Raw genomic sequence first — 24,512 nt, forward strand, 5'->3', positions numbered from 1 at the left:
TGGAAGTCAGCAGCTCCTGTCACAGTGGGAGCCCATCCTGCCCCCACCCACATGTCCCCACTTGGGGACCCCTGTCCTCCCCAGCCTGGCTTGTTCTGCGACTGAACTGGGACCAGGGGCAGAACATGGGACCAGAGACCGGGACCAGCCATCGGGGACCCGTGCCAGAACAAAGATCAGCTCACAAAGGGCTGCTGGGACTGAAACTCCCCACCACAGCCCGACGTAGGGCTCTGACCATGTGGGTTTCATTCCTCCCTTCCCATGTTTTCTGAGCGAGGGGAGCGGAGGGGTGTCCACAGCCCAGCCCAGCACAGCGCGGAGCCACGGCAGCCCCTGCGGAAGAACAACAAAGCCCTGGAATTAGAGATGTGCTGGGAGTTTACTTTACTACAAAAAAATGTCAGAAATCCGTATTGTTTGTACAGGGATTTGCTGGGGATCGCTAGATAAAAGCCTGGCAGGGACCAGTCGGGGGGAAAAGTCGGCCGGCTCCTTTTTGGTGGCGAGGACCCACGGCCAAGAGAGGGGGCAGTGCATGGCCAGCGCGGGGGCTCGGGGCAGAGCAGGGCAGGAGCAGAGCAGGGGCAGGGGCAGGAGCAGGGGCAGGAGCAGGGGCAGGGGCAGGGGCAGGGGCAGGGGCAGGGGCAGAAGCAGGGGCAGAAGCAGGGGCAGGGGCAGGGGCAGGGGCAGGGGCAGGGGCAGGAGCAGGAGCAGGGGCAGGAGCAGGGGCAGGGGCAGGGGCAGGGGCAGGAGCAGGAGCAGGGGCAGGGGCAGGGGCAGGGGCAGGGGCAGGGGCAGGGGCAGGAGCAGGGGCAGGGGCAGGGGCAGGGGCAGGGGCAGGAGCAGGGGCAGAAGCAGGGGCAGGGGCAGGGGTAGGGGCAGGGGCAGGAGCAGGAGCAGGGGCAGGAGCAGGGGCAGGGGTAGGGGCAGGAGCAGGGGCAGGAGCAGGAGCAGGGGCAGGAGCAGGGGCAGAAGCAGGGGCAGGGGCAGGGGCAGGGGCAGGAGCAGGGGCAGGAGCAGGGGCAGAAGCAGGGGCAGGGGCAGGGGCAGGGGCAGGGGCAGGGGCAGGAGCAGGAGCAGGGGCAGGAGCAGGGGCAGAAGCAGGGGCAGGGGCAGGGGCAGGAGCAGGGGCAGGGGCAGGGGCAGGAGCAGGAGCAGGGGCAGGGGCAGGAGCAGGGGCAGGGGCAGGGGCAGAGCAGGAGCAGGGGCAGGTGGTGCTGTGAGCCAGAGAAGGACCTGGGAGCAGCGTGGGGCCAGCAGAGGGGGAGCCAGGCTTCCCCGCGCCTGGCACCAGCTTCAGGTCTTCGCAGTGGGAAACCTTTCCGCATGCAGGGACACGGTCGGTGCCAGCTCCGCAGTACGAGGCGCCCGTGGCCAGCGGCCGGAGCGTGCGGGGCCCGGCGGGGCCGAGGGGCCGCACGCACGGACAGGAACGGGAGGGCGGTGCGGCGGGGGCTGCTCTCACCGGGACCCCCCGGCAGCTCCGCGCTTGCCAAGCTCGGAGCAGCGTCGGGGCAGCTGCTCGCCGTGCCCACGCTCAGCTGCTCCCGGCACCCGCCCCGGCTCCCTAAGGCTCCCGGCTGCAGCTCAGGCCGGACAATGCCAAAGCTGTCCCCAGGACCCGGCAGGGGCTCCTGTCCCGGCTCTGTCCCGGGACCCTCCTGCCCCTGCACTGCCGTGGCACCGTGCCGGTGCTGCTGGGAGAGCGCGGGGTGCCCGCTCTGGGCAGATGTGCCTGCAAGGTGTGCTACAGCTGCGACAGCAACCCGTGGCACACGGGGCCATGGAAGACAAGGATGGCGAGGGACAGGGACAGTGAGGGATGGGGATGGTGAGCACCCACCCTGCCCACTCCTCCCTGCCCAGCTCCAGGACAAATGACAACACACGCAGCCCGCTCTCACATCGGTTATGTTTTAGTACTGCTCATGTCTAAAATGACCAAAACCAAGCCAAGCGCTCTCAGCCCCTCACTCTGCCTCACACGGAGTGAGAGGCCCGAGGGCTGCCCTGTCCACCACTGGGTGCGGGCAGGTGAGAGGGCAGGTGAGAGGGCAGGTGAGAGGGCAGGTGAGAGGGCAGGTGTGCAGGTTGCTGTGCGGGCAGGACACCCTAGGCAGGCTCCTGCACGGCTCCAGTGAATGCATTTAAATAACAAACTCATGATCAGCCAAAGCAAAGGCATCTTAACCACACTTCCTAAAATAGCGACTGGCACCTGTTCGGGCGCCTGGCAGTGAGGGGGCCCGCCCGCCCCACGGGGCTGGGCGCAGGCGGGGCACGGGGCTGTCCCGGCCCTGGCACGGCTGGCAGCGATGGCACACCCGGTCCCGGTGGGCGTGCGGGGAGCGTGGCCGGGCTGCGGGCGGTGCGGGAGGCGCTCGGGGCGCTGCTGCAGGGCGGGCGGGCGGTGCCAGCAGCGGCAGAGGGATGCGGGGCTGGGCTCCTCTCTGTGTCCCGGGAGGGCGATGCTGGCCGAGCTGCCACGGCCCCAGGGGCCACGTTGTCACAGGGGTGTCTGCCCGCCGGGGGCTGCTCCTCCGGGCTCCCCCTGCCCTGCAGCACAGTGGGCACGGTGCAGGTGATGGCCATAGCAGATGGGGAAGGTTTTGGGGTGGAAGCCGGGCTCTTGCCACAGCCCTGTCTGGAGTTGGGGTGCCAGGGCCAGGCTGCGTCAGGGTGCCCCAGCCAGGCACGGCACAGGGTGGGTGCAGGAGTGCAGTGGGACCCGCCCGGGCACTCAGACCACGAAGCTGAGCCCGTAGGTCATCTGATGGCCGTTGTCCCAGGCATAGAGCACCTTCTCCTTGGGGTTGTAGTCGACCTGCGTGGTGAAGGAGTAGTGGTTGAGGAAGGGCAGTCGGAGCTCTGCCTCTGTGTCTGTGTGCGTGTCGAAGGCATAGGAGATCTGCCCTTCCTTCTGGCTGTAGGTGTCCACAGCATAGAGGATGCCACAGATGATGAAGCAGTTCCCGTAGGTGTTGCGCTTCAGCCCCGTCTTCCAGGTGGTTTCCTTGCGCACCGAGAGGTCCACGGGGTCCAGCCGGCTGAGGACGATCACCTCCTGCTGGGAGTAGTCATAGTCCACCGAGGGGTAGATGACCCAGAGCCCGCTCTCATCCACAGCGAAGTCGATGTCCGAGTGGCCCCTCCACTTCCAGGGCGTCGTGTCCTCGTACACCACGTCGTGGAGCTGCGCCCAGCCTGCCACGTAGCGCTCCTTCAGGTCATACTTGATGATGTTCTTGGTGAAGGCACGGTTGTAGTAGAAGGCCCCTCTGTACACCACGTGCCCCGTGCCAATCCAGTTGTAGGGCAGCTTATAGAGGTTGCTCCAGCGGCCTGCGGGTGGGTGGGAGAGGTGTTGGGACCCTCCATGGCACAGGGGTCCCATGCACGATGGCCAGAGGATGCTGGCACCAGCAGGGGCCTTGTGTCACCCTTGCTGCCCTCTGAATGCTTCCCTCAGCTGCCCACCGCCCCAGGGCCCAGCACAGCTGGTGTCACCCAGCACTGGACACCCACCTAGGAGGAGCCAGGGCCCCTGTGCCCACTCGGCTGCTTGCCCCTCACCCTGCTTGAAGCTGTCGAGGCTCCTGAACTCCACCAGGCTGTTGCCATAGTAGTAGTTGGTGACGTAGATGCGGTCATCCTTGGCTGCCGGGTCCTTCATCCAGGCCCCCTCGTTGCGCCCGTAGCTGTGGTGCTCCCTGGGGGGCTCCACGGACTCGATGGTGCCTTCGCACTCTGCCTCCTTCACTGCGTGCCAGGGGGAGGAAGAGGAAGGCTTATCCCTGCCCAGGCAGCTGAGCCCTCCCTGCTCCTTCCCCGTGGCAGATTCCTGCTGGCTTAGCTTGGCCAGGGCACTGGGAACACAGGGCTGGGTGCCCCCTGCCAGCTGCCCCCTCTCACCCACCTCTGTTCGGTGTCTCGGGGTCCCCGGTGCTGTCGGTGCCCTGCCCGAGGGCGGGGCCGGGGGGGCTGCGGGCGGTGCTGCGGGGGCCCGGGGTGGTGCTGGGCGCAGCCGTGCTGCTGGGCACGCTGGTCTCCGTCTGTGCAACAGCTTGGGCTGGGGTGCCCTCGGCTGAGGGGGGCAGGGGGCCCCTGTCCTCCTGCTGCTCTGACACAGCTGCCCCTCTCACAGGGCTCTCTGTGGGGGGACGAGCCGGGGGTCAGTGCGTTTGCAGGGGCAGGCCCTGGACCCCCCGGTGAGAGGTGCCCTCCCAGCCCCCATCCCTGCCCTGCTCCAGACTCACCGCGGCTGCCGGCTGGACCCTCCGCCGCTCCCGCCTGCCCGACCTTGTAGTATGTGATGCCTCGGACCACAGTCTGCTGCTGCGCCAGGGGCTTGGGCTTGGCCGTGGGCTGTGACCCTGCCCTGGCCTTGGTGTTCTCCTTTTTGGGCTTTTCGGGCTTCAGCGGCTTCTCCTTGGGCGCTCGGGGGCCTGCCCTGTCCCCCAGTGCCTTGCGGGTGCTGGGGTACCGTCCTGCCTCCTTCTCCTGGCCACCTGTCGTGTCCTGGGGGGCACAGCCTGGTCACACCCCCCTCCCTCCCATGCCCTCCTCTTCCCTGCCACCATGCCAGGCAGTGGGCACAGGCACCAGCCCAGGGGTTACCCCAAGGATCCTCCACAGCCTGGGGGAGCCTGGCCCTGCCTGGCAGCACCCACTGTGCCTGCATGGGGCTGGGCCCCGGGGGTACCTGTGCCTTGCTCTCGGGGATGGCAGCCGCGTCCTTCTGCAGCAGCTGGTAGCCCAGGTTGGAGATCTCCTTCTTGATGCTGATCATGATGTCAGAGTAGTTCTCGTAGCGTTTCATCTGGTCGGTGAGGTGCTGGACGCTCTCCTTCATGAAGTCATTCTCCCTGCTCAGGTTGGTCTTGATGGTCTGCAGGAGAGGAGAGGAGAGGCTGGAGCCCCATTCAGGGAGCTCTCACAGAGGGTCCTGAGCTGTGCAGTGGGGAGCACTGCGGGGATGGGGCTGCTGGAGCTCACTCACCTCCTCCAGTGTGTTCATCTGTGCCACCACCTTGCTGATGTAGGCGTGCACCTTCATCAGGTCCATGCTGTACAGCGTTCCCTCCAGCAGGTCCACCATGGCCTGCAGCTGCAGGGGGGACGCAGGGAAGGGGCCTGGGGTAAGGGCTGGGGCACGGGGAAGGGGCACGGCAGCACAGTGTGGGGAAGGGGTCTGGCCCCCAGTCCCACCACACCCCAGATACCTTGAAGAGCTCAGGGGCCTGTTTCTTCAGCTTCTCCATCTTCCACTCGTTCTCACAGGGGTTGAGCGAGGAGGGGGGTGCGGTGCAGGAGCACCTGCAGTCAGCCCCCGAGCTCACCGTCTCCACGGTGTAGAAATCCTCCACGCGCGCGCTGCCGCTCCTGACGCGGCTGCAGGCGTCCTTGCTCAGCGGCCGCAGGATGCACTTGCAGCGGCAGTCGGAGCCCTCGGACGTCATCCGGACCTGGTCCACATCACCCAGAGCCTGCGGGACACGTGATGAGCCCGGTGCCCATCCGGGTGTCCCGCAGGGCCTCGCCAACCCCAGCCGACCATCACAGCCAACTCCCTCCCTGCTGCCTGCCCAGAGATCTCCCACTGTTCCTGGGGCTCGTGGATGTGCCCAAAGGAGTGAGGCATTGCCTAGTCCAGAGCACCCTGTCCCACTGCTCTGCAGCCGGGCTGACAGTAACCAAGCCAAGGGAGCTGCTCATCCCTGCAGTGTTTGGTGGCCCAGGCACTTCAGTCTCATTTCTGTGGCTGCTTCCCAGCCTGCAGCAAGACCTCATTGAGCAGGGATGGTGGCAAGAACACCCAGCAGCGCCTCTGTGCCCCCACGGCCCGGCTCCGAGCCCACACAGGGTCTGTTGTTTGTGGTGACATGCAGCCACCTCGGGGTGAGCTCGGCCCCTCAGTCTGCCGCGATGGCCTGAGGCACAGGCTCAAGGACTCCCTTGTTTCCACACATGGCCCTGATTCACGCTGCAGAGCCCAGGGTGCTTTTCGGCTGCTTCAGCTCATTTCTCCCGCTGGGCTCAGGAACAGGGGAGCTGAGTCCCTCCCGCCCCTTGCCACTGGCTGTGCACCTGCGCGGGACCCCTGGGCTGGCAGGAGCATGGCCAGGCCGCTGTGGGTGTCCCACGGGTGGGGATGTGCCTGCTCCAAGCACCCCGGAGGGTGGGATAGCAGGGAGAGGCAGTGCGGTGACCCCGGAGGGAGAGGGCTCTGCCCACAGGGACTCTGACTCATCCTGGGAAACGGAACGGTGGCAGAGCTGGGAAACAAGTTGAGCTCTGGCTCCCGGTCCTCCCCGGACCACAGAGCAGCGTGGGAAAGGGCAGAGGCCCACGGGCTCCATGTCCTGCCCCAAGGCAGCACCCAGGGCCGCACAGGGATGGATCCTCCTTCCTGCGCCGCAGGGCTGGTGGCATCGGGCACTGCGGCTCCCTGAGCTGGGCACGGACCCCAGCTCCCCACAGCCCACACGGGCCAGGGGCTTCCTCCCCTTTCTGAAGGGCTGCAAAACTTCACACATTTTGCATTTCAAAAAACCCTCTTTCGTTCAAAGGGAAACCAGGTCCTGCTGGCTGAAGGGAAACACCAGGAAGCCAAAGGGCTGTAAATTGAGCAGAATCTAATCAAGCTCTCAGCAGGGAGCGGGGCAGGGACCCCCTCCCCAAACACCACCTCGCCAGGCTCGCACGTCCCCGCGGCCCCTGACCTCCCCCATGGCCACCGGCTCTTGTGCAAACAGGCAGGACGGTTCCCAGCCCCGCCACAGCTGCGGCCCCTCTGCACACACCCAGCTCCGGGGGAGCAGCGTCCATCCGTGCGCTGCCCGGCGAGCACACATCCCTGCGGGAATCCCGTGAGAGATCCTCCCCACTGGAGGCCCCCTTCAGTTCCGAACTGGGCTCCCCCGTTCCGGGCAGCCCCCAGAGCAGCAGCCCCGGTGAAGGTGGCACTGCTGCAGCACAGCCCGACCCCCGGCACAACTGCGACCCCGCCTGCTCCCAGCGCCTTCTGCAGGGCAGGGCTGCAGCCGCCCGCGCTGGAAGCTCGTTCTGAGCGAGCAGGGGACCCTGGGCTGTGCATCCCCTCCTGTGACACTGCACAGCGAAGAGGTGTCCGGCGCACAGAACCTCTCCCACGGCATGAAGGGTCAGCCCCTTCCCAGAGACCCGCCCGGCCCCGGCCACGTCCGTCCCGCGTGGGCAAACGCGCTGCGGGTGTCTGAACTGTGCCCGGGCCGCCGCCCACCTTCACGTGGGGCCGTAACACTAAACCTCGCTGTGCCGTCTGCCAGCTTCCCTAAACAGGAACTGCATGCTCTATTTATACAGAAAAGCCCATAAGCAAGGAAGTATTAAAACCAGGTTCCCACGCAGGGAGACTGTGAGGGTCGCCCACCGCGGCCCCTCGGCTGGTGCCCTCGGTCAGCCCCTGCCCGGCTGCGCCCGGCTCGGCAGGGGACAGCCCACACCAGGGCACACACAGAGCCCCTCCCCAGCAGCACACAGGTGGCTGGGGACGCGGGTGCAGAAGGCAGCCCGTGCTGCTCTGCTTTCTCCAGGTGGGAATCTGTGAGCTCACCAGGAAACCTGCGTGGGGAGCAGATGCAGCCCTGCAGGGGCTCTGGTGATTCGTCCCCTGGATCCCCCACTCGCTGCAGACCCCAGCCCAAGGTGCTGGCAGGTGGCTGCTGCCTCTCCTCCCGAGCGGGTCCCAGCTCCCCGGGGGCTGCACACCCATGGCTGGTGTGGGAGAGTGTCCCTGCACTTTGCTGAGGGTTTCCTCACTGCAAGTTTTATGAGCTGGGTAATTTTCCCGGTTTCCGGGACCTCTTGCAAGAGCATCCATGTGAGCACAGAGTTTGTGACATTATTTGGAGAAAGCGGGACCTTTGACAATGACCCTTGGCCAGCTTTTAAGCTGTCCCTTGGCTGCTGCCAGAGGACTCGTCTCTGAGGAAAACACGCTGTGTTGATAAGCTGCCGCACCACACGCCTCTGGCACAGCTGCTGGGAGGCATGTCCCCGTCATGGGAGGGAAACCATGTCACCCTCCTCTTCCTCCTCCTCCCAGGCTCGGCACAAGGTGTCAAACACGTCCTGCAGCTGAGGCAGAACAGTGCTGGCAGGGCTGGGCCGTGGCTGACAGCAGCCAGGCCCTGGGCGCTGGCTCTGCTCGGGTGTCCCGTGTCAGTCACGGGGACACGGCCATGCCAAGCGCTTGTGTGGCACACGCATGCCCACCGATGGGATCTCATTGAGAAAACACCTCGGAGCACAGCAGGCAGCACCTGCGGGGAGGGAGACGGCACCTCGTGGATCGCTGAGTCCTGCCAGCATCACCCCTGGCACCCTGCCGGGAAGCCAAGCAACAGGGCATTCCAGGCTTTGGATATCCATTCCAAGCTAAGTGCTGCCCGACAACAGCTGTGTTAGCGTCGTTTCCCACCAAATGTCTTGGAAAATCCTGTCTTTTTAACATTTGGTGATCCTAGCAGTAGCTGCTCCCACCATCATTCCTCTGGGCTGGGTCCCGGTGTCCCTGCTCCGGCCCCGCTACGGCCACTGACCCCATGGGAGACGTCTTCCAGCTGGAACCGAGGGCTCCTGGACGCACGGGGGAGGCTGGCTCCCCCCGCTCCCGGTCCCGCTCCCGCTCCCCATCCCCGCGGGGGAAGGCTTGTCTGGGCTGCTCTCCCTGGCACGGAGGCGCTCATTGCAGCGCCCATCACCGCAGCGCCGGGGCTTGGGCACCTTCCAACCGCTCGAACGCGCCCACAGCCGGGCTCGTTCCCTGCGCGGAACTCCGCCGCGCTGGGACCACCGGCAGCCGAACCCCGGCCCTTCCCGGGACCCGCGCTCGCTGCCCGTGCGGGCCGCGCCCCCGCCGCTGCGTCCGGGCACAGAGAGCAGCGACCGCCGGGGACATCGGGCCGGTCCCGCAGCGACGGGGCTGCCCCTGCCCGCTCCCGACCACCGCCGTGATCGCTCCCGGCCGCGATCGCGATCCCGGTCCCGAACCCAGTCGGTGCCGGTCCTTACCGTGGCGGCGCCGCGCACCGCGGCCAGCGCCGGGAGCAGGAGCGCGGGGAGCAGCAGCGCCCGCATGGCGAGAGCGGCGGTGACCGCCCGCACCGAGCGCCCGCTCCGCCCGGCCCGGCCCGTCCCGTCCCGGCGGCGGGGAGGAGCCGCCCGTCCCGTCCGCCCGTCCGTCCCGTCCCGCCCCGCCCCGTCCCGGCGGCGGCACCGGCCCCAGCAGCGGGGCCGCGGCGCGGGGGCGGCGCGTTCCCCTCGGGTGGAGCTGGCCGTGCCTGCACCGGGGCTCCCGCCGCACCGGGGCTGCCCGGTGCCCCGTGCGGGGCTGCCCGTCCCTCCCCGGGCTGGCCGGTTCCCCCCGAGGAGGAGGCGGTGTCCCCGGGCGAGCCCGCCCGGACCCTCGCCGGGGCTGTGCGGTTTCCCCGGGCTATGCCCCGTGCCCTGTGCCCGGTTTCGCCCTTGTCTCGGTGCCCCGTGCCCGGTGCCCGGTTCCCCTCTCCTGGTGCGCGATGTCGCGGGCAGCGCTCGGGGCTCGGCCGCCGGCTGCCCCCTGGCGCCCCGCCGCTCCCGGTGCACCGGCCCGGGGGAGCCCGCGGGGCGGGGCGGGCCGGGGGCTCGGGGCGGGCCGGGGGCGCGGCCGTCGGGGCCGGGCCGCGGCTCCCCGCGGGCGGCGCTCGGACTACGGCTCCCGTGGTGCCCCGGGGGGGCGGGGCGCGGCCGGCCCGGCCGAGCGCGGCGCGGCCCTGGCTGTCAGCAGCGCCCGAGCGGCCATGGGGCAGCGCGGCCGCCGGGGCCGCTGAGACCGCCGAGCCCCGGCCCGGTCCGGCCCGGCGCGGCCCCGGCGCCGCCATGGAGCTGGAGCCGCCCGCGGAGCTGCCGGAGCCCCGCGCCGCCAGCAAGGGGCCGCCCCGCAGCGGTGAGTGCAGCGCGAGGGGTCCGGGCGGGCCGGGGGCGCGGGGCCGGCGGTACCGGGGGCTCCGCCTGCCCGATGCGGGCCCGCAACTTTCCCCGGCCGCGGGGCGCAACAAAGGGCCGTGCCCGCCCTGCCCCGCTGCCCCGGGCCGGGGCCGGGACCCGCTCGGGGCTCGGGGGCACGCGGGGGTCGCCGCCCGCAGCGGGTGCCCTCGGCCGGGCCGGCGTGTCCTGCGGGTTCCGCTCGCCCCGCAGGAATCGCCTTTTCCCCGGCAGCCGCGGCGCTCCGGGGGCCCGCGGGGTGCGTGCGGCGGCGCGGGGCCGCTGCCGGCTCGGTCCGAGCGCGCCGGGGCTGCCCCACCGGTCCCGGTCCCGGCCGCCGTGTCCCGGCCGTGCCCCGCGGCTGCTCCCGGTGCCCTGCGGGTGTCTTGGCTCAGCCCCTGCGAGCCGGTCCCTGCCCGGGGTTTATGGGCACCATTTGGGACCCTTTTACACTTCCCGTATGCAGATGCCGCATCTGCACTTGAATGTCCCTGCCAATTTTTATGGTTTACAATTGCATTTTACCATCGTAAGGTACTCGGGTTCTCTACAAAGGGTTTGCTCAGACAAAAGAGGCTTTTTATCAGGCAGCATCCTCGGTTTTCGAGATACGGGCGGTACCGAAAGATAGGCAGTGTGGGAACCGCAGAAATGGGCAGTTCTGCAAGCGCCCTGATGTGTAATGTTGAGTTGTCCCTGGAAGCACTTTATTCCTCCTCACCTAATTAGATGTCCAATTGGATGAAAGACACTTAATACTCTTAGATACTTTAATAACACTCTTAATGCTTGAATATAGCCTTAATACGTTTTGAACTTTCTGGTTTAATTTGTGAAGTGTCTGTTGCTTCAGCGTCCCTAAGAACACAACAATATTAATGCTTTGTCCGCATTTGCTGTTTTTCCCACACATGTGGGATTTTGAGGGAAATCTCTTTTGATAAATCAGATTAGCTTTAAGAGTTTCTTGCATAGCTGTTTCTTGTGACAGACGTACCTGTGGCTGTGGTTAGTCTTTTGAATGGGTGATATAACAACCTTTTACTACTTTGCCTTCAAAAATGTGAAATACTGCTGCCGTGTTGAGACATTGCTTGACCTTCAGTCTTTCTAAAGCCTCTGGGGGAGGAGCAGGAAAGATTGGGCTGTTAATTCATGGTTTTATAAAATACCTGCAAATGATAATGGCAAATGAAGGCTCTGAATGTTTCGTTTTCTTAAGAACGATTCATAATACTTTTGATACCTTGAGGAACAGCATCTTAACGAAACCAGTGTAAATTGTACCAGGACAGAGGTATAAAACTCAGATTGTATTCTTGGTGTTAAAATGTTAATGTTAAAATCATTAATGAACTTAAGCTGTGCACGTGGCTTCTGTGTTACCCCGGAGTAAACTGCTGCAAGTTTATTGGCGCCTTCAGTGAGAGAAGCCTCAGGATAACTTTGAAATGCAGGGTGTAGTTTTATTTCAGCAGTTACAGGCAATTGCAGCCTCATTATTTGAGGGGACACTTGACGTTCTTAGAATATAAGATGATGGTTTTCCCTTGCCAATTTGAGTACTTCCTCTTCCATGTAAGAAACGTTTTGTCGTTGAGCAAATCAATAGCAACGCATAAAACCAGGGTTTTTTTAAAGCAATTTCATTAAGGCATTCATTTTTCCTGCAGTAGTAGCAATTATTTCTCAACAGGGTCCCATTTAAGAGCAGTCTTACTATACTTCAGTTGGCATCTTTTTCCTCTGTGAGTGAGACACGATGGCTTTTACATAGTTTTAATTATTTAATGTCTTAGCTAAAACAGGGACACAACAGATTAGCTAGAATTAAGGTAACTTTGGACACTTTGTTGTGTAGTGTGGTCTTGGAAAACAGATTTATCAGGAACTTAACAGAAAACTTGAATTTTGTGTTCCTGTAAAACTATCAGAGTTTCAGATGGGCAGATTACTGATCTGGATAAACTTCATACCAGAGAAGAGAGGAAAGTTGTCAGAGCACAAAGAATGTAAGGTTTTCAAAGAAAAGTCCCTTTGCCTGCATCCCTTCCCTTTTCCACAGCATTCCCAAACTTTACTGGCACACACTGACATTTTTAGTGGTTCTTTATGCTTGGTTGCTTTGCATCTGATGAGATAAGCCTTTGCTTAACAAAGACTATTTCATTGATATAGTTGGGTCTTAGTTTACTTGCTATAAACATTTCTTTGAAGATTTAGGAAGAAAAACAAATGGAGTTGTCGAATGGCAACGCTGCTGAAGTCAAATGTCTCTGAATAAACAAGAAGCTACAGTGTTATTTTAGCTCAGTGTTGGCTTGTTTAATGTGGATGTCTCTTGCTTTTGTAAATAATAATAGTTCAGAATCTTATGCATTATTTTCTCAGTTCTGTGATGGGAAGTGAAAGACTTGTAATTTAGGAACAACTTAATTCCTTTGTTTGATTTGATGGTAAAGATGGAAAAATACCTCTTGGTATAAAGTTGGAATTTGGTATTGATGGCTTCTGTAGATCATTAATCAGGAAAATGGGTTTATGCATGCCTTTTTGTGCTGAGCAGGACTAGTGCTGTATGTTGAGCAGATGCAGTGTGTGATGGGACACTGCAACAACAGGATTTTTTCCCCTGCTTTGCTATAAAACAATTTAAAGATATTGAGTTATAGAAAATGAGGGAACTTTCCCATCTGGGAGACTAACTCTTGATTGTTGTGAAGCAATAGCTGGCTTTCTGTCCTGCCTCTGGCAAGACCTTTGTGGTATTTCTTTTTTTGGTGGGGAAAACGTGCCAGTGGTTTATTGAATTACTGTTCAACTTCTACGTGGTAGAGCTTTGAACAGATGCATTTACACCAGCATTCTGTGAGAATGGGAGCACAGTTTATCCTGTTGATAAACTGCCTATTTAAATAAAGCCTTCAGCAGTGTAATCTGGTAATTCTAATTAAGTCATTTACATAGGGAATTGGCCCAGGGTTTCATCAGATGGCTGCTGGGGAGCTGAAATGCATTCTTTCCCTCCAGCTGTATTAAACCAGCCTTTTGATCCTGTCCTTTTTTTAGCCTTTAAGCCAAAGTGGTTATCACTGTGCAGAGTTAATTGAGAAGGGGAAGTTGGGGGACAAGGGGACCCTTCGAGCTTTAGCTTTGGTCTTAATTATTACAGTTCTAATTACATAATTAGAAGACTTCCAGATTTTATGTGTTGATAGAAATGGTTCTGTGCAGGTTTTGTTAGAAAGAGGAAATACTCCACGGAGAGGCTGGCTTCAGTGAAGTTCTTTATTGGTAAATGATTGCCAATAAGTTATCTTGGGAGCAGTATATGCCTGGGGTATCTGAGTTCTCCCCAGCACTTTGATAAGGAGGTTTCATTTACCCAGGGTGGACCTGCGTCCTTCAGAGAGCACAAGTTACATGTCCACCTTCCATTGCCTAATCATCCCAGCTGTAGCCTCGTAGAGGTGGGGAAATTTAAACTTAGGGAAATGTCTGCTCAGTGAGAAAGATTAATTTTTTAAGCCCTTTTTTCCTTTGTAAAAAAAACCCCAAAGAACAGTAAAAATCTATCACAGCTCTAATGCCAGGCTGACTGCAAACTGCTGTGATGTCCTTGTCTGGAAGTACCTCCCAGCTGAAACTTGAAGGGAAACCTTCAGGAGATTTTGTGGGAACATAATCTGGACTGTGATGTCCCTCACAGAATTCCCTGGTTGGATAAAGGCTCTGCAGCTGTCCCTGCAGGAAATGTGGGTGCAGTGTCTGCAGGTGCTCATCGTGGTGGGCTCCCTGCCCTGCTCCCCAGCCTGCAGGTGCTGTACCCCTGGGCTGTGGATGAGCACAGGGCTCCTGGCAATGCAGGGGTTATTCTGATAAACTGCTGCTCAGCAGCCCCGGGTTTACCTGTGGGAATTGCTGCAGAGCCCTCAGGTCCTGAATCCAAGTGATTGAATGATGGCTGTCGTGGTTGTAGTAAAAATTTGTAAAAGAACTCCGAGTCTCTGAACGTTCTGCCAAACACCAGCTTGTCCTCCAAAAGTCTCTTCATTCAGTCTCACAGCTGTAGTTTTATGTTGTTTGGCAATACTTACAAGGAATTATTCCTAAGTATGTTGTTTCAGATGTCTTGTGAGTGCTTTTGCCAGGAGACTCTCTATCCCCTGCCTGTTTTACCAACAGTGCTAAGGAAATGCCCTTTCTGTGGGTCTCAAGCAGGGGCTACTCACATTTATTGTGCCCGTGGTGCTGTACAATAAACAAAGCTGAAGGGAGCTGAGGAGAGGTGCCAGTGTTGGTACCAGTTTGCTGCTGTGCCAAGCTCAGGGTGTGGCTGCTCGGTGCCTCCTGTTTGCTGCTGCTTTGTGAAGCTTTTCTTTGCCCAGTTCTGTTCTCCTGCTTACCTGGCTCTGCCAGCTGGGTCCATCACCTTAACACTTGAGCTGACCTTTAGTATTTCACTTGGATTTACATAAGGCCTCTGCTCAGTGAACTGTCCCTATCACAGGATGATATCCATAAAAATGACACTTCCTAGTCTTGAAAAAAATCCCCAGGCCCATTGGAGACATGTGAAAAGGACACCCAGCAGGAAGAGAGGCCCATGGCCTGAAATATTCATCAATCATTTTCCGGCACCAGGAAACCAATCAACTCTTCTAAGGGGAGAGAGTGATCAATCACACAATGTGGGAAACAGGGACTGCCAGCCCTGCCAGAAATGTCCCTTCATGGGGACAGAGGGAAGGGGCTGTGTTGGTCCTTACTCACGAGTGGTAACTTACACCCAGCTTTTGAAAAAGGCAGTCTGTGCACACCACGGGCTGTGCTGCATCTCCAGCTCCAGCCTGCACTCAAGGTTTTGTTTTCACTAATGCTGAGTTGTTTTCTCAGATTTTTTATTCATTTACCATGAATAAAAAATCATGGCTGGTAGGTGAAGGGCTTGTTTCCTGTTCCCAAACCTCCGTGTTCTGAAGTGGCAGGTCCAGCAGCAGCATGTTTCTATCTAGAAGATCAGAATTTTAAGCTTTTGCTCTTTTTTTAATGAAACAACAAAAGTTTGAAACAGCTTCTATTGCAAACTGGTACTGGGGAAGAAATGCACCTCTGGGGGTTTGACCTCTTCTATCTTTGGGTTATGCTAAAAGAAGTATCTATAGATTGCCCAATAATAAGTGAACTGTAGTTGTCAACATCTGTAGGATATTTTATTGTAGGATAGGGATTATTTGAATTCCAGTAAGATTCGAATAATAATTTGAAATTCAAATAAGAAATACTACAAAATATTCTAGTAAGATGCTATAAATTGGGACAAGAGACCTGTTTGTAGCTTTTTTTTTTTCCCTACAAAACCTCTGCAATAGTTGCTACATAAGAAATGCCATAATCATGGCAAAATAAATGGCAGTGCCACAGCCTTTCTCATCTCCTTCAGCCCAGCAGACAGCAGATCACGCTGGGGTGATTTTTCCTGGGGACAGTGAGATGTTTCAGGCGTGGCCATGGTCCATGGCTGGGTGGGGTGCAGGGGGACCAGCCCTACCCACCACTGGCCAAGCAGAACACCACCATCTGTGGAGCACCAAAAGGAAGAATACAAATAGATTTCCTGTAGCAATGCATGTAACAATTGTAAAACTTGTAATCATGTCTTCCAAGATAGATTTTAAAAAGGACAAAACTGTGCACAGTCTTTTCATGGAAATCAGCAAACCATGAACTGCTGTATTATTTAACTTAGATTAAGAGTCAATTACGAGTCAGATTGTTCTTCAGAGCAGCAGTGTATACTAAATTCAATCCAAAATTAATTTCTCATTGAAAAGATTAGGAGCCTTCTCTTTAAAAATGTAAATATTTTTCTGCATTGAAGGTAATTTTCTAGTACAAGTGGAGACAAATATCCGAGTGTCAGGAAGGATGTTTCTATTCTGAACAGCATTTTTCTGTCTGTCAGACAGTTTCTGATGTGCTTTCTAAGATGCTTAGATGTGTTACCACAATTAAAAGCTACTAAGAGATGTGGCATCCTGCAAAATGAGATTGCAGCCATAGGCAGATGTGGCTGGCATGAGCCCCAAAGAGAAAGGGAAGTGTTTCTGGAATTGCAAGCAGCAGGAGCTAATGCGGTTTGCAAACATGGGAGACAGTAGGCACAGAGGTAGGTGGGGAGAAAGAATCCAATTTCCCCTGATGGCTGCCCTTTGGTAATCCCTGTCCCTGGGAGGCCAAATGCTCCACGTGAGCCTTTCACTGCAGCAAACCCGGGGTGCTGGTACTGCTGGGCTGAGAGGGAATGCTCCGGGCTCTGATTGCTGCAGTGCGTGAGCTGGAATCAGTGATGGAAGGGAAACCTCAACTCTCAAGGACTGGTCAGTTACTGCAGCCATAGCCAGCTCCAGGTGGCCTCACAAAGATGAGAGCCACAGCCATCTCTGTTCCCACACTGACAGGTGTCCAGCTACTGGGTGCTTCTAACCCAGTGCACTTGCCTCTGGGAATGCTGCCTAATTTGCACCACCATTTCTGCCATGTTCTGTGTATCATAACATGCTGTTATTTATCAGGAGATCAGTATTCATCTGTGTTGATGTTAACTCTTCAAAAAATGGCATCTCTTGTATAATATCAGTCAGTTCTGCGTTTTTTAATGGAGGTATTTCCAGAGCACTCTAGATGGATTTTGCTGAGGTGGTATTCCTTATGTTGGCCAACACTTTATCAGTGATCAAAAAGTCAATAAAGAATTTCCCCAGATTTACAGACTGATTATGCAATTGATCTTTCAATATTGGAGTAGGCTGGGCTGCCTGGTAGGCAAAACCCTAATAAACCAAAACGTCCTCCAGGTAGACAAGATGCAAAAATCTCATGCCCAGGGACAAAGGCAGTGTGCTTGTGGGCTGGGGTGCTGAGAGGTACTGGGTGTGAAACAGAGACATGATCACCTTCTAGGACAGGCTTTTTTCTTCATCATCATAATTTTTCTAAAAAGCATTGGTGCTTGACTGTATTTTCCCCTTTGGTAGCCTAAAAGTCTGAAATAAGATGCCAGATGTGTGTGAGTCCCCTTTAGAGGAGTGAGCTGGCTGAGAGCTGCTCTGAGTCTTGCTGTTACCACGAGCTGGCTCGGGGGGTCCTCCCTCCACAGCACCCCCTTTTCCAGGAGCAGAGCCTGCTGACCCTCTCAGGGAAGCAGCAGCTCTCCAGAAGAGCTCTGTGCCCTGTCCCAGAAATCACAGAGGCTTCTGGAAACCCATGAGGTATGTGGTCATGCTGATACCACAGCAAGATGCATCTCCTTTCTGCTTTGATTGTTGTGCCTCAGGAGGCACGTCAGGAATCCTGTGACTTTTGATGGCATCAATAAATCAGATAGCCTGCTGACAGAATTTTACTGGAATGTAAACAGGCATTTAAAATAACAGTGTTTGTAGAGACTTCATTGAAGAATACAGTGCAGGTACATGGAATATGCATCTCTCTGCAGGTTTCCTTTCGGTTTTGTTGGTAAGCAGGAACTGGGGTTGTTTTCCATGTAAATGAAAATAAGTAAAAATATTTATCAGGAGATGACCTTATTTCCCACTCCTCTGTGCAAACAGTTTGTGTTTTCAGCGCTGAGGTGAGACAAGCTCTACCCAATGTAGGGGAAAGGGGAGGAATGTCTCTGTATAGTAAAATTGAGCTGATAAGGGATAATGAATCACCTTTAGCTCAGCTCTGCTGAGTAGTAGCTGCTCTGGGGAACTGCAGGCTGGTCAGCCTTGTCTCAGCCCCTCAGTGGGAAGGGTAGGAGCAAATTCTCCCAAAAGGCATTTCCAGGCACTTGAAGGACAAGAAGGTAATTGGGAACATTCACTGTGGGTTTACCAAGGGGAGAGATCATGCCTGAGCAACCTCATTCCTTCTGTGATGAGATGGCTGGGTCCATGGATGAGGAGAGAGCAGTTCTGTCCTTAGCCTTAGCGTTGGGCAAGGCTTCTGATGCAGTCTCCCATGGCATGGGTGCAAACCTGGGCTGGTTTTTTGGGTGCAAACCTGGGTTGTTTTGTTCAGTTGAGTTCAAGCACTAACTGGTGGCCATTATGCTGGGTTTGTCCTTGGGAGTCAGTGTTGGGGCCAACACTATTGGGCCATTTCATCAACCATCAGGATGGTGGGATGGACCAACTCCTCAGGTTTGCAGATGACACCTGGCTCATTCTCTGGAGGACACAGCTGTTCAGAAGGACCTCAGTAACCTGAAGGAAAAGGTTGATTGAAACTTCAAAGTTAGAGACAGCCATCAAGTCCTGCACCTGGATAACCCCATGGCATGGTGCAGGCTGGGGAGCAGCTCAGCAGAGAGGGCCTGGGGTCCTGGAGAACCCCACACCCAGGTCAGGCTGGGCTTGTGACAGCTCATGGCCACGAGGCTGACAGGAGCACCTGGTGCCTTGTGTGGGACATGGCAGAGTCACCCTGGAGCATCCTGTCCCACACACATCTTCCTGCCTGCAGCCCCACAAACAGCACTGGGCTGTGCCACACAGATCCATGTGTGAGGCTGATCCTGGGCAGGGGGACATGGTGGCACTCCCTGAGTCAGCACCTTCTGCTGCTTCCCACCTCGGGAATCCCTGAGTGCTCAGGGTACCCTGTGCTACCTGCACTGTGTCACCTGCTGAGCTCCCCCCTGCTGGGGAGGGGGCACCACAACTCATCCTCAGAGTCCAGTGCTGAGTCCAGGTTCAGGCTAAGTTCATTTCTGGGAGTAGCCCATATACCCCTTCAATTAGCATGAACAGGGACAAGGGCAGGCAAAGGTCAAGAGAAGTTCAAAATAGCATCATCTCTTTTTGCTGGTGTTCCCAAATGTTCCTGATCCTGCAAAGCTCTCCATGCTGGCCTTGCCAGTGTGTTTACCAGACCATTGGAAAAGCCAAAGAACAAGGCCTGGCTTGATACAAGGGGAGATAGAAAGTGAGGGGTTGAGAATAGGTAGCATTGTTGCTTAAAACAGGAGAAATAATTGATTTATGTTATGGTGGCAAATTAGGCTGTAAAGTGAAAAACTCTTCAAAAGAAACCCTGTGGTTTCAAGGGAGCTTTTTGCTCTGATTCCTGCTCAGCAAATAGGGGTACCCCAATAAAAGTCATCAGCTTCATGAGCTGAATTATTAATTCCTTTCATACCACTCAGGGCTTGTAAACAGTATATAACAGAGGAAAACAATTGGCACTGTTCACTGAGTGGGCAGAGAGGTCAGGAGGTAAATACTTGTATTGGCAGCAGCAGCTCTTCAGAGCTGAGCAGGCTTCTGTCCTTTTCCTCTTTTAGAGCAATCCACTTTCCAAAATCTTAGTCTGCTTCTTAGTCCATATCTCCTCTCCCCTGGATGAATTTTTTTTAGGAATTTAATGGATTACATATAATTATGAAGATAAAAAGGGCTGGAGGGAAGGGTGGGGGATTATGGGTAAGAGAGCAAACCAGCACTGCCATGTTTCATAAACAGCTGTGTTTTTACACACAAAGAAATTTTTAAATCCATCTATTCAAGGACAGGTGTAGAATAAGCAGTTGTGCTTCTACGTACTTCAGAGTGTGATTTTGAGATTAATATGTTATAAATACCATCTGCCAGGAGCAGCACAAGACCAGAAGTGTTGCTGCTCTTGGATGCCACAGCTGTGCCGTGTTCCTGCACGGGCTGTGGGATTGCTGGGTTCCCAGCAGCACAGGGCACTGAGGGGATTCTGACTCCAACTTGAGCAGCTGGGTGGTGGTGAGCACGGTGTCTGCACTGGTGAACACACTACAAACAGTAAAACACATCATTTCAAGCATGAACTGAAATTTCCAAGTATGACTGGGAAGTAGTTACACTGCTGTTGTTTGCAGCCTGTAATGTGGCATTACAGTGAACAGTCTAAAATTTCAGGACTTGCAGAATTTGTGCTGCCTCTCTCTAAACACTTCCCACTCAGAAACCTCTCTTCAGAAGGCACATGCATTACTGAGTTGCTCTTTGAGTGATACTCGATGAGCTATTCCAGCTGTTGGCAGGTGTAGCTTACTGCCCTAAGTGCCTTTGCCCTCACAGCAGCTCCTTGAGTGCCTGCCCTGTGCCATCTGGCCAGGGCTGGGCAGTGACCCCTGTGCCAGAGCAGCAGGTAACCTCGCAGGGACCATCTGCTGGGCTGCTCCCTCAGCCTGCTGAGAGCCCCCTGTGCTCAGTGCTCACTCTGCACCTCTCTCCAGAGAGGCAGAGTAACTTCAGCCTGCACTTACTGCTTGGCTTAGCTTGGATGTATGTGAAAGCATATGTAGCTTTCAATAGGCAAAAGGACAAAACTCTTTCCAGGAACCTGAAATGGCTGTACTACATATGAAGAATGTATATATTTTTAAATTTACAAAACATGTACAGTATATGGCTTGCTACTTCTTAAGTTAGGGAGACTATAGTATTAAGGTGGAAAATAGGAAGATGCAAAATAATTTTTCTTCTCTGAGCACATCAGAGACCTGTGCAGTGTAATGCAGAGCCTGCTGGGAGGTCTGCAGCCAGCGTGTCACATGCAGCTTTCTGAGCAGTGCTGCAAGAGCCAAGCAAGATGATAAATTAATGTGTAGGTGTTCTAGGCAGTAAATGCTTTGGTAATCCAGTGGGGAGTAGGACAGGAACAAGCCAGGGCGTTGCTGAATAAATCTGTAATTGTGTTTGTTGCTGTTCTCAGCGATGGCTGGTGTTTAACAGGATGACCTAAAGCTGCTGCTTTGAGTAGCTACACCGAGGAGGCTCGGGGTGGTATCAAAGGATACCACAGGCAGCAGGATTTAGTCAGTGTGGTGCAGTGTCTGCTCTCACGTTCTGTAAAAATGGTCTGCTGAAGTGTTTACTTTTGTTTGTGGTTTGCCTAATTAGAGCAGAACTTTGCACTTTCAGTGTAAACAGTGGTCCTCAGGGAACTGCCTGCTGCCCCAGAAATGGGAATTGCAAGAATGTGAAAGGCAGGATTTGGGCTGGCAGCAAAGCCAGGCGTGGGCTGGAGTTGTGCTTCTGGGGCTATGTTCTGTGGTTAGGAATGCAAACTTGTAGTGTGCATTTATTGGGTCTTAGAGCTAAACAGGAGTTACAGAATATGTAATTATGTGGGACCTACCAGCATCAAAATCACAGAGATGGAGACTGAGCTGCTTGCTGTGGGTCTTGGTGGTGATGTGCTGAGAGGGGCTGTGGTCTTCTGAGAGAGAGCAAGCCCAAAGAATGCATCTTGGCTTTACCTAATCTTGGGTTAATACTGACCCTGTTAGTACAAGATGGTTTTCTCCTGGTTTGAGTCCTGGAAAGGTGGATCCTTTCCAAAACACAGAGGGCAATCTGGCATTTGTTTTTGATCACATTCTGACTTTGAGGGTTTTCACTGGCAGACGCAGGCAGGAAGTTCTGTTTCTTCTTTCAGCTGCTAGAAAATAAAACTTTGGAGTGTCTTGTGCTTAAAGACACTTGTTTCTGATGCTGCTCCAGATCAAATTCCAGCAGCTTGCCAGCCTTTGGAAGAGGATCTCTCTTCTGATCAGGAATCTTTTGAAGGTTCACTGGCCACAGATGGGAGATCATCATGTCCTTTCTTTCCACAGTAAGGCTCTGCATGCAGTTTGAACCTGATGTCATTTAGACTTTCTTTGTGCTGGAAGTTGCTCTGAATTGATATACTCAAACCATAACAAGTTATAAATTACTAATATGACTGCTGAGAAAAGTAGATCTACAGATAATGTGTATGACAGAAATACCTTGAGAGGGGGAAGCTGATGCTGTTAAAATTACCTGCTCCTCAGAGCAGCTTCCTCGGGTGACTGAAGACATGCGTATTCAATTTCAGTGTAAATGAAAGTTTTCAAAGTAAAACCTTCTCAGTAACATGCACATCACATCTTTCTCATTTTCACTTTCCCATTAGCTACAGATGTGGAGCAGATGAGTTCCTCCTCTCCTGTCCTCCCTGTGAACTCCGTGGGCAGTAAGTACCCCTTTTCTTGCCATGTGTGCCAAGGTAGAATTTCTCATTCTGAGGTAATCCAGAGATGTGAATTGATACTCCGTGGTAGAGACTTGGAGAAGTTTTACAGCTGATGGAAGTGGGGATTCCCATAGCTGAGAGCTGATGAGGTATTTCTCACTGAAATAGCACAGACCAGGTCTGTACATCACTATTTACACCAGCAGAATCCAGGCTCGGTAAGATCTGTTGCCACCAGAGATATCTCAGTGAAGGAGATACCTGCATGAGTGATAGAAACCCCTGAGGTGATGTAAATTATGTTGACATGGGAGTCTTTTTCTGTAGTGTTTCATTTTAACACTTGAAAATCTGTAGCCTGAAATTTCTCGTGAAACTGAGAGCAGTTGGTGAAATGCTCCTCAATTTCAGGGTAATTCTGGGCTTGTAACTTCTTGAGACTTTGAAAAGTTGAGCTGCTGGACACCTAAAAAAGTAGGAATTCAGAATTCCTTCTTAACACTCCATCTAGTGGCATTTGCTGTGCGGAGGGACCAGTCGATGGGAATCCACTAGATGGCAACAGGCCCTTGTCAGACTGGTGGGACTGGGAAACCCTGTCCTTCACAGGGCTCAGAACCCCTCACTGAGAGCAACTTTTCATCTTATTGTTTGGGAACTCTGTGGATTTTTCAAATGTGGCAGACTTTTAACTGGCAGCTCATTTCAAAGGAATGCTCAGATGTTCACAACTGCTAAAAGCCTCCCAGAGCCAGGACATGGTCCTTTCCACGTGCCTTTGTGCTGGTGGACTTGCACTTGCTTTTATTGGAGAACTGTGGTTCCCGTGTGATGGGAGTGAAAATCTGCTTCCTTCCTTTATAGTAAGAGCAGCCCTGTGGAGTGCATGCATGGTAGGCTCTGAGTTGTGAACATGTGTGCAGTTACTTGCCTGGTGATTAATAAAACACATCTTTGTTGGTATCTAGCTAGATTTTCGTGCAGTTTATCACTTTTATAAGGAAACAGGTAATTTCACATGCATATATAGAATAATTTGTCATCTAGAAACATGTATAGTTCATGATGATATATTGGCTGATGCTCTGTTGAACCTTTGTGGCCTGATATAGCTCATATTTACTCTTGTGCATTGCCAGGTATTAAAACATAACTGAGTTTCCCATAGTACTGTCCCAGCAGAATGTATCTGCAGAAAAAGGGCAGGGCTGTCCAACGGGAGCTGACTGACCCTCTCTCCCCCTTAAATAACTGTATGTTACTGCCAGTGTGCATTTGTCTAGCTACAGCTTTCATGTCTGTTATCTTTTGCTAAACTGAAAAATGCTTGTCTGTTCCCTATGAAGATATTTATATAAACTTTTGCTAAACTAAATAAACCGAGCTCCTCGAGTTCTTTTGATGTCTTCCTGTCTCTCGATCACCGCTCAGCGCTGGTGGCCACTGCTCAGTCAGCACCACGAGCCAGCCCTGTGGCCTCTGGTGGGGATGGGGGAGCCCTGGAGGGGCTGGGCAGGTCCCCACGGTCCCCAGCCCCAGCTGTCCCCTGGCTGCAGTGGCAGCACTGAGTGTGCTGGTGCTCAGTGTCACCCTGATGTGCCCCGGGGCAGGCGGATCTGTGGGGTGGTGCCTCTGCTAGGCAGCAAACAGTTGCTGACACAAACATCTGAAGCTTCCCAAGCATGGATTTAAAAACATTCTGAACGTGCCTGTCTTTCCTTAGTTTTTTCCCTTGCTGTCTTCCTTACCAAAATTAAAGCAAAAAAAAAAATTCTGGAGGATTTTTTACAGCCAAGTAGGAACCCAAATTTTAATCCTATTTGTACATGCAGAGCATTTGAGAGGTGTGGAATGTGTGCTCAAGCCTTTGGCTTGTCGTGCATTGGCAAACTGGGCTAAGGGCCCCTTTACTGTAATTTTGTCTAAATATCTTATTCAGAGTAATTGCAGTGATTATTTTCACATGTCCTTGCAGTAAAGAAGAACAACTCTGTCAGGACTTCTGTATTTTCTACTTTCATGCAGGTATACATGAGGAAAAACAGTTGGCTGAAATGTCTGTTTAAAATAACATAAAAGTGCTTTCTTGTATATCATGTAAGATGTCTCTGGAAAAAATCCAAATTGTGCACTCTCACTTCCGAATGAGTCTGCCAAGCATGCTGAAAATTTTGAGATTTCAAAGGCAGAATGTCAAACTGCATCAAAAATGAGTCATTTGTCTTGTTTTCATAATGTTAAAACAATCTGGCAGGCATGCTTTTGGGCTGGTCACTGTTCCACTGCTGTGGTAAATTCCCTGTACCAACCAGCACACTTACCCGGGCTGTCGGTGCTCACTGTGGGGGACTGAATAGGGCTCTTTGCTATCAGACCCACGGAGAGGGCACATTTTTCCTAAAATTCCACTTTTGCAAAGTTCAGTCTGTTTAGTGTGTAGCTGTTGAACTTGGGGTAGCTGTTCCTGTGTAAAATTGAACAAGTTT

General features: G+C 54.7%; 2 protein-coding genes across 4 annotated transcripts in view; one reads left to right on the top strand and one right to left on the bottom strand.

The window, feature by feature from the left end:
- Nucleotides 1–1,903: 1,903 nt before the first annotated feature.
- On the bottom strand, nt 1,904–9,205 carry OLFML2A (olfactomedin like 2A). The gene is made up of 8 exons (XM_059865013.1): nt 9,058–9,205; nt 5,226–5,489; nt 5,003–5,110; nt 4,706–4,891; nt 4,260–4,521; nt 3,920–4,153; nt 3,577–3,762; nt 1,904–3,345 (listed from the first exon to the last, which is right to left on the bottom strand). Exons 1-8 carry the CDS (start codon nt 9,121–9,123, stop codon nt 2,744–2,746), a joined length of 1,908 nt encoding a protein of 635 aa, XP_059720996.1. The 5' UTR covers nt 9,124–9,205; the 3' UTR covers nt 1,904–2,743.
- Nucleotides 9,206–9,843: 638 nt separating this feature from the next.
- NR6A1 (nuclear receptor subfamily 6 group A member 1) overlaps nt 9,844–24,512 on the top strand; it is a 74,580-nt gene continuing 59,911 nt past the window's right edge. Inside the window, exons 1-2 of one of the 3 annotated variants that reach the window (XM_059865035.1) lie at nt 9,844–9,967; nt 21,967–22,026. In XM_059865035.1, coding sequence (XP_059721018.1) covers nt 9,901–9,967; nt 21,967–22,026 — 127 coding nt within the window. In that variant the 5' untranslated portion in view covers nt 9,844–9,900. The remainder of the gene's footprint in view (nt 9,968–21,966; nt 22,027–24,512) is intronic. The other 2 variants (XM_059865034.1, XM_059865036.1) reach the window with 2 other exon arrangements.

This window comes from Haemorhous mexicanus, chromosome 21, assembly GCF_027477595.1.
Source record: "Haemorhous mexicanus isolate bHaeMex1 chromosome 21, bHaeMex1.pri, whole genome shotgun sequence".
NCBI classification, from domain to species: domain Eukaryota; kingdom Metazoa; phylum Chordata; class Aves; order Passeriformes; family Fringillidae; genus Haemorhous; species Haemorhous mexicanus.

Coding starts and splice junctions, on each gene's coding strand:
- OLFML2A (XM_059865013.1), bottom strand. CDS start 9,123: ATGCGGGCGCTGCTGCTCCCCGCGCTCCTGCTCCCGGCGCTGGCCGCG. Junction 5,111..5,225: donor AGGCCCCTGAGCTCTTCAAG/GTATCTGGGGTG, acceptor TCCCCCCTGCAG/CTGCAGGCCATGGTGGACCT. Junction 4,522..4,705: donor TCCCCGAGAGCAAGGCACAG/GTACCCCCGGGG, acceptor TGTGCCCCCCAG/GACACGACAGGTGGCCAGGA.